Source organism: Cupressus sempervirens, chromosome 6 (assembly GCF_028749045.1).
Source record: "Cupressus sempervirens isolate cs-2001-9-10 chromosome 6, ASM2874904v1, whole genome shotgun sequence".
Taxonomy (NCBI): domain Eukaryota; kingdom Viridiplantae; phylum Streptophyta; class Pinopsida; order Cupressales; family Cupressaceae; genus Cupressus; species Cupressus sempervirens.
The window spans coordinates 417,883,386-417,901,717 of NC_143123.1; the positions used below are offsets into that span (position 1 = coordinate 417,883,386).

Sequence of the window (18,332 nt, forward strand, 5' to 3'; positions counted from 1 at the left end):
CACTGTCATCCAACTATCCAAATCCAAAAGCGCACAAGCCAACTCCCACGAATCAAAACTCACGAAAACAATCTCTAATGTCTGTATAGGAAATCAGTAACACACTACTAGCAGTCACCAAAACGGCTCTAACTCCAACACGATAACTTTAAACTTTATGCGCACTTGGGACAAGGTTCCCCAATGTGCCTTGAACACATCCTGAATTGTGCAAACCATAAGTCCACAAATCTGAGCTCGATCCTCCTACATACAGGATTGTTGACAACCCCAGGATGCTCCTGCATTGGACACCCTAGGTGAGAGAAAAGATGTTTTTAACAGCTAGAAGAACATCTGCCAGGGTTCAACACATAATTCCCAAACCGGTTCTTCACATACATGTCCTCCAAGTTATCAACTTGTACACTCTTTTGCCTTTGTTCCATTTCTACAAATCTTCTCCTGCAATAAACAATTGTTTACTCTGCTTGTTCACATCCTTCCTTAGTGTACCATAGGTCTAGCTTCCATGTTGATCTCTAACCCCTTGACAATTCTTCAATTCAACTCGCGTACCAAAACTCAGGTTCTTGCTACCGAGCTCTACATTTTGCAAAGGAATCAATGAAAACTTCTTGCCACCCTTCTCGACAATAAACGCATTCTTAACTCAATCATGCACTCCCCTACAATCATATTGCCAAGGTCTACCAAGTAATATGTGATAACTACTCATGTCCACAATATCACACAACACTTGATACGCATACTATCCAATTTGAAAACTATCAAGACACTACTCCCTAACTTCCAAAACATGCTTATCTTGCAAACAACTGATCCTATATGGACAAGGATGTCTCTCACTCTCTTCAAACCAAGTTTCTGAACCATCACATCAGCAACTAGATTATCAATACTACCACCATCCATAATCACATTCCAGCATTTGCCTCAAGACTTACAACGAGTCCTGAACAAATTTGTCCATTGACAAGGTTCCAACACCTATTTACCAAGCAACACTTGCTGAACCAGCAAGTTCTCGCCCTCCTTCTCAGTCTCATTCACTAAGTCCAGATTCACAACAACAACTCTTCTATCACCAACCTTCTAAGAAAATTCAAAAGCTCTATGTCTTCTTCACCACATTTGAAACAAGAACCCTTAAATGCACCTCTACCTGTTTTTCTCCCCTATTCAACAAGTTTTGGTTCATTCTCAACAATTTGTTTATCCTTCACCTACTCCTTTTCCTTCCCTTGGGAATTACCTTGATGTCTTCTTTTCAACTTTTCTTCTACCCTCAGAGCATAGTGATAACATTCTCAATTGAAGCAATATTCATCATACCAATCTCGTCTTGGATATTGAATCTCAAACCATTAATGTATGTAGCCACCTTTTCTTTAGACAATTTTCTATGTCCAGACCGAATAGTTAACTTGTAGAACTCCTTGGTGTAATCTTTCACAAACATATCCTTTTGTTTCATATTCTACAACCTTTTAAACAACTCAAGTTCATAATCAGAAGGAATGAACTTAGCCTTCAATTTTGTCACTATCAATTTCCATCTAATAATCTTCATTTCACCTCCTTCTTCCCTATCTCTTTGCAATTCTTTCCACCATAAAGAAGCATGTCCTTTCAACTTAGTTTGTGCCAACCTCACTCTGAGAAGATCTATAATATCCTCCAACTCAAACTAATCTTCCAATTCACCAATCCAATCAATAAGGTCTTCAGGATTTAAAGTACCTGAGAAATTAGAAACATCCATCTTGTGCTTCAACTTCAACTAAGCTTCTGAGCCATCCAAATGACCATCTTTGTCTTCTCTAGGTCTCTTCATGTGATCAGTTCTATCTTCACCACTAGATTCAGCAACCTCAAAGTCTTCAGCAGCTTCCTCATAACCATCTTCAGTACCCACATTCCTACGTACACCAACTATAGCTCTCACGATCTCAACGACTATATCATTCTTCATCAACTCCATCTCAGATTTGAAATCCACTTTAACCTTCTCTGAAATCTTAGTCTTCAATGCATCACAGAGATCTACAATTGCCCTAGGGTCCAATCTTCTTGGAGGCATCGTTCAAGATCTCCACAAACCCAAAGAAACAAATACACAAGATCAACTAGCTCCACAAGATCAATCAGCTCTAATACCACTTGATGCAGTACAAGGTAGGTGTACCTCCAAAGGAGATGTCCTAGCCTCTAGCAAATAACCACACAACGGAAGAATAACAATAATACAAAGATTTAGATCCAAAATAATGTTAAATCTCATAATAAGATCATAAGATTTACATCCAACATGCCCTATTGTAAGGCCTTCTAGGTTATGGCCAAATACATCAGCAATAACAATAACAGTTCTGCAAGACCTCACAGGATCCAAACTCTAGCTAGCCCAAACCCACAATCTAGTAGAAACCCCAAAAAGAATCTAAACTTGTGCTCGCAAGCCACCAAGCAACCTTCTTGTTTCCCTAGCCCACACTTCGCTACTAGCTCTGCTCAACTTCGCTTCTTTCAACTACTCCATTTTGAATTGAATGAATCTAGACATCATAAGACCCCTTACTTATACTAAACCAAGCCACAAGTCGGCCTAGCATGTTACATTAAATAAACACTCACATTAAATACACCCTCAAGCCACAAGTCGGTGTAACACTTAGGACAAGGCCTAAGTTCACAATGCATAACTAACTCATATGACAACATAAAAGTACACACCCTTAGCAATAGGTCTACGTGCCATCCAACTATCCAAATCCAAGAGGGTGCAAGCCAACTCCCACGGATCTAAGTTTGCGAAAACAATCTCCAAAGTTTGTCCAAGAAATCAAGAACATGCTACCAGCAGCCATCAAAATGGCTCTAACTCCAACATGATAACTCCAAACTTTATGTGCACTTAGGACAAGGTTCCCTAATGTGCCTCGAACACAAATCCCCAATTGCGCAAACCATAAGTCCACAAATCCGAGCTCGATGCTCCTGCATCAAAAGTGTGCGGCTTTGAGAATTAGACTTCTTCTTTGCTTGTAAGTGAAATGAGGACATGCACCATATGTAAGATAGTACACTATATCAGAGGACCATTCATTGGTTCTACTGATGAACAAAACCTTGGGAACCTCTTCCGATAGATCTTAATCTGGTTCATTTTCAGCCATGAGATGACATAAGCCTTTACCATGAACCAACTTAGTAGGCTTAATCTAGATATCATACTCTTGAATTTTCGTAATCCAATTGCCTCTCTTTGTTCCAAGCTTCTGTTGCGTCAAAATAGATTTGATAGTTGTATATAAGAGAAGAGCCACCACATGTGAATTTAGTATATAAAATCTGAAGGATTTAACTGCTTTGACAACTACATAGGCGTTCTTCTCCATCAGTGAATATTTCAGCTCATGTGATTTGAGTGGACAACTCATGAAAGCAATAGGAGACTCTATGTCTTCAGCATTCTTCTGCATGAGAAGAGTTGACATAGTATGCTCAAAAGCATAGTTATACATGATGAAGTCCTTCGTGAAGTTTGGACAAATTTGCTTCTTTGATCTCCTTGAATGCAGCCTTTCCCTGAGTACTCCAACGGAAAATTGTCGCTCCTTTCATCATATTTGAGATATGACGAATCTTTTTTGACAAAGTCTGGAATGAATCTCCTCAGAAAGTTCACCTTTCCAAAGAAAGAATAAATGACACTCTTACTGGGTGGTAATGAAAGACTTCAAATAGACTTGACCCTTTCAAAATCAATTTTGATTCCATCTTTGGATACAATGTGTCCAAGAAGCTTACCCTCTGTAACCTAAAAAACTAACTTCTTAGGATTAAGATAAATCTCGTGTCTGCAATACCTTTCCAACACATGACGAAAGTGATGAACATAATCTTGTCTCTGTTTCGAAAACACGCTGAGATCATCAAAGTAGACCACAATGAATTTATCCTTGATATTGCAGAAAGAAAAATTCATTGCCCATTGAAAAGTAGCACCTACATTTATCAATCTAATGGATATTTTGTTGTATGCAAATGTACCCCAAGGAGTTGTAAATGCTATCTTGTATTGATCTTCTTCTCTAACCCCAATTTGATTTTAGCCAAAAAACCCATCAAGCATGGATAACATTTGTTAACCAGTAACTATCTGCAAAACATGATCCATGACCAGCAAAGGATGATTAACCTTCAAAGATGCTTGATTTAGATTGCGAAAATCCACACAAATGCGGATCTGGCCATTCTTTTTTCCACAGATGAACAATGTTAGCTACCCATGCAGAATGTTGAATTGGGAAGATTATCCTTGCATCCTACCCAAGGCCTAAAGGGACAGGAATGCTCTCTATCATAAGCCTCTTTGCACGAATAGAAAAGTTGCCTCCTTGAATTCTCACGAGTTGCTTCGTCATGTCTTACATCTGATTTTTTTCTTCATCAGCAACTGGTGGGTGAATATCATCTACAAGTAAGTTGACTGGTTGAGGTTGTGCTTGCCTCTTGGGAGCAAAAGGCTGCATGCTCCTGACCTTTTTGATGGCCCTGTGTAGAAAAGGATGGTCAAATGCCTTGATCCACCCTCTAAGGGGCTCATGCAACCCCTTTGTATATAGCATAATCAGGCATTTGTCTATCATGTCAAAACCATTATATATTCTCAGAAACTCATTAACAAAGGACTCTAAATTGCCTGTCTTCCTGAAGTGAGCAAGGTTCTGAAAATAAGATTATAGATTTTTTTGATCAAATCGCTCTATTAATCTGTTAACAAACTCCTGATGTGATGTAATCAAATTATGATGAAGGGTGATCATCCCATGATACCACCACTCATGGGTTGCCCTATCTAGATGTAAAGATGCAAATTTGATAACATCCACTTGTGTCATAGGACTACGTATCAAAAATATATCAAGCTTATTGATCCAAGCTTGAGCAATAACTTTCCCACTACCATAAAACATGGGAAGAGTAAGCTCATTGGTGGTATGCTTCAAGTTGGCATTCTGATTTCTGTACCTCTTCTCTTACCCGGGTCTTCCATGCTCTCTCCTTCAGTTATTTATCTATCAAAAGGAAGGTGATTCCTAACTCTTTCAGGCAATGCCTCCTAATCATCATGTATAGTCATCATATCATCAACAAAATCACCAGCTTCCTCCTTGCCCATAGTCCCTGATGGAGCCTCAATTTTAGTCTCCATTTTTTCTTGTAAAGAGTGAGCAAAGGTGGAGAGTTAGCGTGAACACCTGAAAAATAGCAGCAATATTGTACCACTGAAAATAAAATGCAAGATGGGACTGGAGTAGTATATAACAAATCTCGTTTTTTCCTAAGGCATGCATAGAATAGATATGTTGCAAGGTGAAAAACTTCCAAGAAAATCCACTCAGCAGATATAAAGAGAGTCTCTGCAAGCCTTTACTAGTATGATCCCTGTGCGTAGATGTGAAAGCACAAATTGCATGAATTGTTAAAAATAAATGACCTCAAAAGATGTGCGATTGAAGATGCATACTAAGCATTTGGCAGAATGACTGAAACATAAAGACATTATATGCTATGACGTGATTAAAAGGATGTCTTCTATATGAATTTCCTCACATATAGTTCTGCATCCATGCTTATTGAGTTCAGATCATGTTGATGGTTTGGACTTGTTAGAAAAGGCAATATATTCTCATATCAAGGAGATGATACAAATCATAGATATTCTCTTAAAATAGACTGTTTTTCGGAAAGTATGTGAAAAGACGAGGGAGCTAACAAAACTTATTGTCCACCACCAAAGCTCTTTGCAAATATATAAAAAGGCCCAATAAAAGACATGAAACTATAAATGTCCCTGCTCAAACAGAGATGGAAAAGGTCAAAGCACAATGATGAGAGGATCAACTAGCAGTCAGGGCCCGTGCCTATTTCCCTTAGAATATGCGTTCACCAACACTTACCAAACCAAATGAATTATCAGAACTATTGTCCGCCAAACTTAGAAGGATGGATAGCCCGCGATGATGGAAAGATAGACGTGATTTACCGATATAGTTGTGCAGTGACGTTGAAGGGAGTCGTGGAAATCTTTTTGAAGATGTCGTTAACTATTTATAAGAGGCTGATATGAATTAACATCTGAAGTCAGACGTTGAGATGGAAGGGCAATCGATGGGAATTAATAGAGCAACAAACCAAGACAACGAATAGTGCAGAGAATAGTCAAGCTGTCGAGAGTCTTCAAAGACTAATTTACGATAACAGAAACTCCACCAATACACTCAGCCGATCAAACCACCATCTGCAAACTCCAGGCACTTAGCAGAGGGAGGCTGATATTTTTCTCCAGATTTCATTTGAACGCGGCACTATTAATCTGCAAGATGAAAATTATATCCTCTGACAAATGAAGGCTCCTGCATACGCGATGATGTTGTAATACTATTGCTGGGAATTAAACATTACTGTAGGTGCGAACAAAAGCCTGCCGTATATGTTCATGACGTTAATAAAATAATATAAGTATTACTAAAATTATCAGAAGCCCACTAGGGATAAAAATGGTGGCACTATCAAGAATCATCTTCATCATAATAACCTAAGGGGAAACGTGTGATTGAAAGAAATTAATTGAAATGAAGAGGTGCCCACATAATTAAGAAGAGCGAGCTAAATCACAAGGTGCCTTTAACAATTATGAAGTTGGATGACAAGTGAAAAAAAATTGAAAAGAATTTGCTCGCAAACAACCAACAAATTACCACCAAACAAAATTACTCTCTAATGCTACTAATCCAAGCAAAAACAACACCTGAAGAATCATTAAAAAAGTATTAACAACACCCAAAGGATCATTAAAAATGTATTACCAGGCAACTTGTTACTTTAGCTTGAAACGGTACTACTTAAACTATAAAACAAAAGAAACCAAAGGGGAGTTGGCCCTAAGGGAAAACAAAGTGGCAATATTTGAAGGATTGTACCAACACAAAGAAACGTTAGAAGTGAGCAAAATAAAAGACCTTTCCGAAAGACCAAGACTCCTCAAGGGAGCCATTTTACTTATATAGATTCACAACAAAAGAGACAGGTTGGAGAAATCAAATCAGACTAACTAGGAGTTTTATGTGGGTTCCTTAGGCTTATGGCCACATGGACGTCATTAAAAATCTTTCATTCATTCATTCTCATCCTTTCCCTTAAGGAGGATGTTGGCCCAGTCCTTAGCGAGGCAAGGAAGTCAAACAGCATTCTAGAGTCTTCATTAGTAGTGAGTTCCCCTCTTGATTATCCTTCCACAAGTGCAGCATAATATTCAAAATATAACTTATAATATAGATATATGTTATTAATATTCAAAATATTAATAAAGTAATATAAAAATATATAAATTATAAATATACAAAAATGTTAATAATTAAATTTGTAATAGTAATTAAACATAAAAATTATTAATATGTAATTCTATTTTTCCTTTGATAAATAAAATAAAAATATTACAATAAAATAATATAGTTGTTACTAGTAAACAAACATAATATTCATATTTAAATAAATATGATAAATAAATTTAAATCTTTAAATAAACTTAGATCATTTAATAAACTCAAATCTTTAAATAAATCACATTAAATAAACTTAAACATTTAAATAATCTTCAAACCTTAACAAATACTCAATAAATTTTAATCGATTGAAACATAATTAAAATTCGTTGACGAGATGATTTTGTGAAATGCTAAACACCACGAGTAGTAGACAAACCACAAGAACCACAAAAAACATAGAAGAAACACTGTTGAACTGCTACCAAACATCGTTCAAAAACCACGAATAGGGCGCAACGACGCCTAGGAAAATATGATCGCACAACATTGGACCGAGCAAGCAATGGCCATCACAACAAATTGAATATGTTTGCCCTATTTTTCTGTCAGTGACAATAATCTATGGATTGATGTCATTTCGTTGCACAGAGGGGCCATATTTATTATTTTTCTCTGTCAAAACCCTCCAAAAATGACACAAAAATATTTTTTCTCGATAGTTTCGTAAGAATTTACGGCAAACTTTTATGATTCTTGTGATAGTGCTATCAGAATTTAACTGTGTGATTTTGAGTCAAACTCATTGACCCATGTTTCGTGAGTAGTGATTCAACATGACTCTATCTCTCATGAGAATAAATGGAACACTTAGCACTCATTGGATCTAGGTGATGCTTACAGGGGTGAAGCACCAGGGCTTCCCGAATTTTGAACTTGTAGTCAAAAATTTGGCGAACCTTGTGACATAGATTAAGAGAATATAATATTGAAGGGGCATATCTTATAAAGGTTAAGATATAAATAAAACTTATTTTATTTTTGTATGGAAGCATAAAAAGACACATTGAGAAATATTAGAAGAGAAATGCAAACCTGCAAGGAGGAATATGAATTATTAAAAATGATCTGTATTATGAATTCAAATATATTATTTAATGATAAATAAGAGCCTTTTTTGTCTTTTGTTTATCTAAAATGCAAAGAGATTAAAATTAAGATTTGGATTTGTACTTCATGATCAATAAAAGGATTATTGAATTATTCTGTCAAAGCTTTTACATTGGGTAGAGATGGTGTGAACTTTCTCTAATACAGACTTCCCACCTAAGAAGTTAAATTCCTTTTGGCTAACACAGAATTGCTTATCAAATTTATTTGTTGTTGTGCACAAGAGTAGTTGATAATATTTAATAAATATTGTCTCATAAAGTTGTACGTAATAATCCTTATTGTACTTGACTCTAATGCCCAGATAAGCAGACGCATAAATCTTTTAAAATCATTGAAATATAGTTATTGGATTCATAATTAAGTCAGAAATCTATATACTTCCTCCTTGCAAGCATCAACTCAGTTATTGTATAAACATTCAAACATACCAAAGCATTCATTCAATTTTATTTTGATTAAGTTCTAAGATTTTGCCAACTTAAAGAGTAAAGTTTAAATTCGTTATAGAAATACTTTGAACGAGATGATCCGGTTGGAGTGAAGATTTACCCGCCTAGGTGTAGTGAAACGTGAAGTGCAGGGGAATTTGAATTATTCCCGTTTGTTGGCCAGAACTGATTGAGGAATCCTATTGGAGAATTGGCAAAGCTCTTGGATTTCCAATTTGTGGTTTTAGGAACCAACACTCCCTATCTAATACTCGTTCCTCAAGAACATAGGTTGTGTGTCGTAAGTAGATGTAGGAGCTTCTCTAGCCTGTGAAGTCCAAATTATGCTACCTTGTTCATCCCTATCATGATTATGTCTCTTGGATGAAGACAACTACTGGAAGAAAGTAGTGAGCTACTGTGAGACTTGTCTACCTATTGTTACCCTTCTGCCAACCACCTAAATAACTCTCTCGCCTCTCTCTCATCATCATGGATTATATTTCCAAGTGAACTACCACTCCTCTTGTCAACCATTGAGTTTCTTGTACATGTTCAACCTGTGGTAGTAATCTACCCCTACGAGCATAATATCTATCCAGATCAAACCTCTGAGGGTGCATGCATGGATAGTAGGAAACTGCTCTGACCGTAAGGACCTCAAGGGGCCTAAGTCTAATTTTGGCTCTAAATTTTGAATGTTTTGAGAACTTTGTGTTTTTTGGCATTGTTTTGTAATCTTTTGAGTTTTCAAATACATGCCTTTTTTTATATTTTCTAAAATAAAATATTTTTAGTGCATAACATTTGAAATGCAATTAAGAAGTATGCACAGCAACTTAATTGATGTTGAATATCCCTTGAATGGATCGCAGTGACCAAATAATGCAAGCATCTCTAACGTGAAATGCTAAGAGTTGGACGTCTACTCTTTCTAACGAAATTTAGCCCCTTTCCGGGTATTGAAGGCTCTCCCAACTATTAACACAGCCACGTAGACATTGATGGTTGTTCTATAGAGTATTACATCAGCTTATAAATTAATTAAAACTTCAGGAAAGTGTTGTGATCTGCACCCAAAACCACTATCGCTAACTTGTATTAATTCCCGTATTCAAACGCTGAAACTCCTTCACAGTTTGAACATTTTAAAATTCAATCATAGCCGCAAGCACAATTCATTGGCTGAAGGGAAACCAATTGAAAGTGCAAAACAAATAGAGTTCCCAAGTCTCTAGTCTCTAAATCTTCAAAACCCCTGGTACAGATGAAAAAATTCGCAAATTATCAAAACCATGCAGAATGAAGACTTCAATTCCAGCCCTGGCCTAAATAATTCCTTTCCTTCCAAAAATGAACATATGGCTTCAACCTTCAGCTTCAATGTTACACCAAGGCATATTAGGGAAAAACAGGTGAAGTTACTAATGTTATGAATTAAAATATTTGATTTTTATTTCCCCCTTTTAGTTAATGCCAAGATACACTAGGGGATCACGCAAAGTATTTAGTCATTATTTTTTGAAGAGGGCTTCCACTTTAATATCCATTAAACCATTTTAAGTCTCCACTTTGACTTAGGCATCTACGTCAACCATAATGATACATGTACTCGTAATACTTTGTAATAAGCTTAAATTTAATCATTAATTAAGTGAAAGGTAATTGAAGATTATAAACCAAATTAATAACGTATAATCTCATTAATGATCCATACGAAATCCAAGTGCTTCCGGTAAGAACCTGATGCTTGGAAGTCATGCCTAAATTGACACATGAATAACAACTGAATTACTATAAATAGTAAGTCCCAAACTGGAAGCTCCGCTGATGCTTACCAACTGCTCAGCTGCCCTACTCACAATAGCAACCCCGACTCTCCCAAAATAGTAACTTGGTATAAATAGTAAGTTTTCCAATCTGGATCCAACAAAGAGCAACCTTGAACATCACCACCTACTGCAGTGGAAACATAACCTCTGGCTCGACCACTGAGACCTTCTAACCCCCTGATTAACCTACGAAGGTCATTGATAGGCTAATCCTGACTGCAGCTTAAAGTGAGCTAAGTTGGGGACATTACAGAGATGCAGATTCTAATTGAGAACATCGTCATGATGATAAAGGATGGTCCACAATTCACCCAAAATAAATATTCAACTCTTTACAAAAATTAGGTGTTTTTCTAGTTTCGTTTATGTGAGGATTCTCCTCCACATGTTAGTTTGGAATCTTGGATCATATATCCCCAAACCACATGAATCCCAATATCACTAATATGATAAAAGCTCTAATACTCAATATTGTTAATTTTTTATTCCAAGATTATGGTTTCCTTTAACAAGAATCTTTCCTCCTTGATTTTCATCAACCACAATCTAGCACAGTTTGTACATTTCATGAGAAAACAACCATTTCAAGAGGGAAAGATCATATTAATAGAACTCTAGTTGACTCCATCCTTGTGTTTTGAAAGATGGTCAATATTGATTCTAAAATGAGAGAAAAAGCATTAATGATGGCCTCTTCATTGGTGTAGTGTGTAGCTACTTAATATTGAACCCTAAAGAATGCACAACTTTTCCCAAAAATTAAAATCCTATATATTTAAGACATGCTACAACACCGGCATGATAAATTGAATATTGATGACAATCTTGTTCAAATAAGTAAATGAAAGTTGCAAAACTCAGTATTATCGAATTCTCCAGAAACTACAAGAAAAAATGTAACAAGCAGAAACTTAACATTAGCCAATGAAAATTGCAGTTAATGATCTGGCCTATCCATATGACTATCCACTTCATTTTTATTAGGGGATAGGAAAACAATCTGAAGATGTTTCCCATTGGAGAAAATGCATTTCAATTTACATCAGTTTACCAGAATAGGAGAAAAGAGCATTAATTCCATACCTATTGGTCGTAAAATGAGTCCCCCTGGATCTTCATTGTAGCATGCATCACAAAGAAAAGCTAAGTTATTCTCTGAAAGAAAAAAAGAAAAAATCCTATAATGGAAAAAAAAATGCACATAGCAATTGATATGAAACTAGAAACTAACCATATATCTGAGAAGAAAAAGAATCAAGATCCATCTTAAACCTTTTGAATATAAATATTTTTTAATAAAGATATTTTTTTGGAAGGAAAGCAAATGTCATAGGCCTTAGACCAAATGATAAACTAATTCAACTATAAAGAAGATAATAAGTATGGTAATGGTCCATGGAACAACCTACCTATTCTGATTACATAAATACAACCGAAAGGATCATTGTGAAGCCAGCATAGAATACCTTCACCTTTAAAAATATGGGCTAGATCATCATCTTGAGTAAATTCAAGACTGATTTACAAAATCCTAACATATTTAATGCATTAACTTCAGCCATTACATTTTTTCAAATTCTCAAAATAATTGGGCTAAAGCCTAAAGACCAAAAATGACTTATTCAGATCGTGGGAATGCCTAAAAGTAGTAAATACCTTCTCTCAAGAAACCATTTCCTTGATGGCATAAATACAATACAATTAGGATAGCCAACTTTCAAAGCTGCATCGACCATAACAACTAGTACATATTTATTTTGTAGATAGCTAGATATTCAGAACGACAATCGATTTTCAGATGTGATTATCTGCAGCATTGTTTTGTATTATTAAGAAGTTTCTTCAAACACAACCTAAGAGGCCACACTCGACAATATAAGATTCCTTTTCTCTTAACTGCTAGATGAATATTAACTACTCTACCAAAGTTCAAGGTGCTTGTACAAAACTTATTCCTTTTATTCGCATGTCATTCAGATAGAGAAAATCTTGACTAGAATAGAGCCCTCACATGAGTCTTTTAGATTTCAGTGAACAATGAAAAACAGCCTTGATGGCCTTCCATGTGATAATAAAAATTTTGAATTAGCATTTTTCTAGCAAAGTCCAATTTTGACTGACATTAATTTTCTTATAAAAACTGAATTGATATTTGTTACCAAGATGGCTAACTTTCTATGCTAGCAAATGGTGAGGAATCATTTGTTGGGGATATGTAAGATTATTAAGAAGATATTCATAACATCAGGATGGAATCAAATGATCAAGAGTCAAGTGAACTTGATATGGGTAGGATTGAACTTGGACTCCATATTGCTTAATTGTGTTATGGGCCATTAGATCAAAAGCATATCTGTTACATTTTTCCCCCACATAAAGTGGCATTATCTAGTGACGAACTTCGTTGTGCCATATAGACGGATACTAGGATAGGCGTATAGCCATATGAAGAAGCGATAGATGTAAAAAGTGTGTCGGGTACTATAGATTGATACTTATTTCTCAACTCAAAGTTCTATAGGTGTTGGCATGGCATCATACTTTGGGAGGATTACAATAAAAATTGACAACAGCATAACTAGATCGGATTAAATACTAAGACTTGAAACAAGTTATTTAGAGGAAATCATATTTGTCTTGCAATCACTAAAATTGATTATGTACAAAGTGATTCATTTTGTATAGATAAGGTAGCTTGTAGAAGAATACACGTCATATTTAAGATCAAGGGTAAATAGAAATTGATCTGAAGTGTACTGGATAACTTTAGAAAGTTAAAAGGAAATAATTTGCATTGATTGGAATACAAAAATGTGAATAACATTCTAGAATACATGAAAGGCTGAAATAAGACTACATGGAAATATAAAATATCGAAGAAAAAGTTGGCACCAGAACGTAGACAAGCAATGTGTGTATGAGAAAACTGGAAAGGCAAGAAGATTTCAAAGCTAGACTTGCATATTTTAGTTAGAATCCGTGACTCTTATCAGTAAAACTCATTTCACTTACAAGAAGGAAATTTCAATCTGATTACTCTTTACTTTGAAAATATTTTGTGGATAAAGAAATGCATTTTCTGTTACTTATAAGAACTAGAATCCTATTCAAATTTTCACAAGGTTTTAGTTCACATTTTTCAATGCAATATAATATGGAATAGTATAACCACTTTTCAAATTACAAGGAGAAGCCCTCTAAAAATAAATAAATAACCTTCTATGCACAATATATACTTACTGTACAATGTTCACAATGTTTTGTAGGGCGTTTCATGCTCATGCTGAATGAAACTAAGGTGTATCTTTCTATATTCACTTTGTCACACACTTCAATGCTAAGAAGAAGATCCCTTATGATATTTTATTGTAAATAAATGAAAATCCTATACCTGCAAACTATTTTTTATAGCTAAAAGCAGAGACTAAACAGTGCAATGAAAATATCGCTTTTCATTTTCAAACTCTTGACTTCTCAACTTAAAATTAAACTTAATTTCTACTTCTACTCCTAACCTTGAATGCAAGGACTTGTGAATAATTTGGACTCTACTGAATGTAGCTTAATTGACGACTCCACCCACCTAGTACAAGCTTCTAAGGAAGACTTAAATGGTTTTCAAATCAATATCTGATCTTCAATCTCATCAAGTGGATGGCATTTGTGATCTTGATTGTATTTGTGGACTTGATTTTCAAATTTGACAATGATGTCTTCATGTGGTTGGACTTGTCTTTCTTGCATTTTGGTGGCTTGAATAGGAATCTCTACTTTTCAATTTGAATACTTTGAGCATCCTTCTGAGTCCTGAGCTAGATCTGATTTGAAGTATTGAACTTGAGCTTGTAGCATCATCTCCATTTTTCACCTTCTAAGCCCACTTTCCTTCAGAATTGACCTTGCAAAACAAGGAGGTATAGACAGAATTCAAAAATTGCTATAAGGGGGATAGACGCGAATTCGAACCCATTTAGGAAATTATTAATAGCAGGTGGAACAATCAACTCCATCAACCCATTCATGCAGCAGGGCACTTCCTCAACCCCTAATTCAAGTATGATGATTCTTCTTCAGATTTTGCTAAGACCTGATTTCACTTTGTTTTTGTTTCAAGCATGATGATTCCTTTTCATATCCTGATGGAGAGGTCACGGAGGGCCTCTGTGTATGCATTCAGAGGATGATACCCAATGTTGCAGAGAGACACCTTGTTATGACCGAACAACAAACCTATGTGGAATCAAAGGGTAAGTTATTCTCGTCAGAAATGGCAAAGATAGCAAGAGGCACTCAAACCCAAGTAAAACATTTGTAATTTTTCCATTTCATAAATTATGCTTTTACTTTTCTCTTTGCTTCCTAATTTCTCAATATTTTATTTTGCAGATGTTTAATGGCAAAGTTGGGGTGGATAAACCTCACATCTAAAGAAATTTGCTCTCAGAATCTTATGGAAATCCTGTAGTTCATCCCATTGTGAGAGCAATTGGGGCTTATTTGAGTCCATCCACTCAAAGATGAGAAACAAGTTAGCCCAAAAACACCTCAATGACCTTGTCTATGTGCAATATAATCTTAAGTTGTGCATACAAAAGGCACAAGAAGCACCATCTGGTCCAATTGATTTGGACAATATAGATCCTTATTGCGATTGGACGACACAAGAGCAACCTCCATTGTTTACAGAGGATGACATGGTTGTTTGGAGAGGTAGGCCATGGAGGAGGACGGGGGTGAATTTGGTTTTAGATTAGATGACATTGAGGAGAACGACGATGAAGAGTCAGAGGAGTCATTGCCAGTGCTAGGAGGAGATACATCTAGGATAGAGAACGAGCCACATATACAAACATTAGCAAAGATGCCAAGCCAGGAGGCACAGTCATGCCCCGCACAAGGTCCTACTTCTAGGACTAGACCCTCTAGTTCCTCTCCTTTATTTGGTAGTAGAGCTAGGAAGAGGAAGATGTAATTGTAATAATGTAATTACTTCTAGTTTTGTAGAAACCATTTACTAATTGCTTCCAGCCATCAGCATTCCACATGAGAATGTAATTTTGTACCCACTTTGCATCTATATGTATCTACACTCAGCTTGTTTTGTTTGTGTTCTCATTAAATAACTCATTGGATGCGTCTTTTGATTGAATTTTGCGAAAAAAATGCATTTCATTAAGTTTAAGCTGTTCTTTAAGTTCTCGAGCTTTTCCATAAACTGGTCGATTTTATTTTTTTCCAGGGCTTGACAAGTTTTTGCCGAGTCCGAATTATCCAACTATGGGGAAAATGATGACTTTAAGTTTCCATTGTCTTGCAAAATTTTAGACATAGGAATATTTTGTAGATGAGTTGTTTCTTGTAGTTATTTTCCACATTAATCATCTAGCAAGATATGTGTGATGTTGTAATTAATAATTGCATTGTTGAGGAGAAAGGAATGTGAACAATTCAAATCTTTTGTTTCACCATCAAAATGATAACATCCTTTGTGAACATTCCATTGATTCTCTGCTAATCTATTATCTTCTAATGACCACAAAAACTGACTCAGTATACAGGGCAGATTCCAGATCCCTTTCCAATCCTCTATTTTCAAATCTTCTTTTGCACAAATAGCACGACCACTCCAAATCCATACCCAACCCAAAAACCCCAAAAGGACTCACCTCCGAGCAAAGGACTCCTACCATAAAACCAATAAGGAAATCACTAAAAGACTACCACGCAGCCACCAGAGTCAGTTGCAAACAAAATCTTAATATAAACAGCATAATGGAACAAACGAACGTTGGCACCCACACCAGAAAAGGGCAGTTGCATCATTCCTCCATTCAGTTTGTTGCTTCCCTCCCAAGAGAACTATGCTACTTTAAATTGTACTAGTAAATTTTAAAGTGATCATTTTGTAACTCTTTAAATAAACAAAAATTCAGAAGGATACTTACAAGCCATTGGCAAAAAAAGGATCTCACCAACGTCAATTACGTTTGGATCCACCAATCCGTTTAGCTCCACTGCCCTGTCCCAGTTTGTATCGAACCGAGTTCCAAGGTCATACCCGCTATCCCCTAAGACAACCGCATATGTCATAACACCCACATCATCTAGGCATCCACACTGAAGCTTCAGTTCCAATTTGACATCCGGAATCGGATCAGCACTACTGTCTACAGAAATTAGGCCATTGAATGCATCGGATATAGAACTCCAGGTATCATAATCACTAACATTATAGTCAGTTTTGGCAAGGAACTGGTTCAAATCTTGGTCACAGCTGCAGGTGACATTGATCACATACGCGGGTTCATCTCCAGTGATTATCCCCAGGTCCATCGTGGATACACTGAACATATGAGCTACTTGTTCCGCAGTCATCTCTTGGGGTGAAACAAAATATAGATATCCAACACAAGAATTTAAAGTAGAAACATTGCAGGCCAAAGGAGCTGACTCTACTTTCACAGAACTTATACAGACCAACAAAATTAAAGAGATTAAAGCGCGGCAACCCATTTCCACTACTTTCTCTACTCATAAAATAGCTCTATGGGGTTTAGTTAAAGTATTTTTCTCTGAAAATCCCTGACTGTAATGAATTTAAATATTTCGCCGTTGGTATTGTGGAATGCACCCATGCCCTTTCAAGATCAATCGATGGTGTTGAAAATGCTGTCCATGTTCTGAGAGGGGGGTTAATCAAAGCCCTTATCCAGGTCCATTTAAAGGCCCCTTTTCAGGATAGCATTCTGCCTGCATAGATAACAATTCTTTCCCACACAAAGGTTCTCTATATTTAAACCATCTGTACATAAATTTTCGTCTCTATGCCTGCAAAGAATTTAAAAAGCTTGCCATTAGACCAAGCACAACGCTCCATTTTGAGCACTTGAACAAAACAATAAATAGACGAGTATGTATGCTATTTAGCTTGAATCCATGCCAAACACGAACTAATATGAAAAAAACGATAGGTACATGAAAGAACATTAAACTCGGCCTATTTCAAATCATCATGTAAAAACTTGCATCTTTCCGGATGCTTCTGTGTAAAAAGACTCTATCTATTGCATTCTAAGTCTGAATCACAAATGGTTCATTACATTCATAGAGAATTCTGCTCTTCCACGAGGAGCTCCACGGACAGCCAAAGCTGTGTGTTTGTCTATGTTAATAATTGTGCGTCGCTGTTTTCTACAGTAGCCTGCGGAAAACTGATTGCCTCATTCTTTTGCCATTTTCACGCAGCTTTGTACTAGCAAACAACTCAAATATATTTGCTCCCAATCTACATAATATTTTTGTTTCGATTTCTTCGGTTCTCCCGCCATGTGGAGCCTCCTTGCTAGATCTCTGTCGAATGGCGCTGACGTTAGATTCAGTAGGATGGAACGACAAACAAATGGGATTCTGTAAAATAATCATTTACGAGCTAAGACGGCAGAAATTCGATTTACGTGGGCTTCCTGAGTATCCAAACGCTGACATGAAGATTTTCACTTGTAACATATCTTCTTAGGAAATGTAGTCCTTCTGTCCATAGTGCGGATAAAAAAATGAGTCGCGCA

At 36.2% G+C, this 18,332-nt stretch overlaps 1 protein-coding gene across 4 annotated transcripts in view; it reads right to left on the reverse strand.

Annotated features, from left to right (window-relative positions):
- The window catches only part of LOC149552836 (lysM domain receptor-like kinase 3), a 132,537-nt gene extending 114,535 nt beyond the window's left edge, over positions 1-18,002 (reverse strand). For 2 of the 4 annotated variants that reach the window (XM_089788378.1, XM_089788377.1), the window contains exons 1-2: positions 16,713-17,414; positions 11,851-11,880 (exon numbers count right to left, since the gene is read on the reverse strand). In XM_089788378.1, coding sequence (XP_089644504.1) covers positions 11,851-11,880; positions 16,713-17,280 — 598 coding nt within the window. In that variant the 5' untranslated portion in view covers positions 17,281-17,414. Of the gene's footprint in view, positions 1-11,850; positions 11,881-16,712; positions 17,596-17,867 lie in introns of those variants that run through there. The other 2 variants (XM_089788375.1, XM_089788374.1) reach the window with 2 other exon arrangements.
- Between the last annotated feature and the right edge of the window lie 330 nt (positions 18,003-18,332).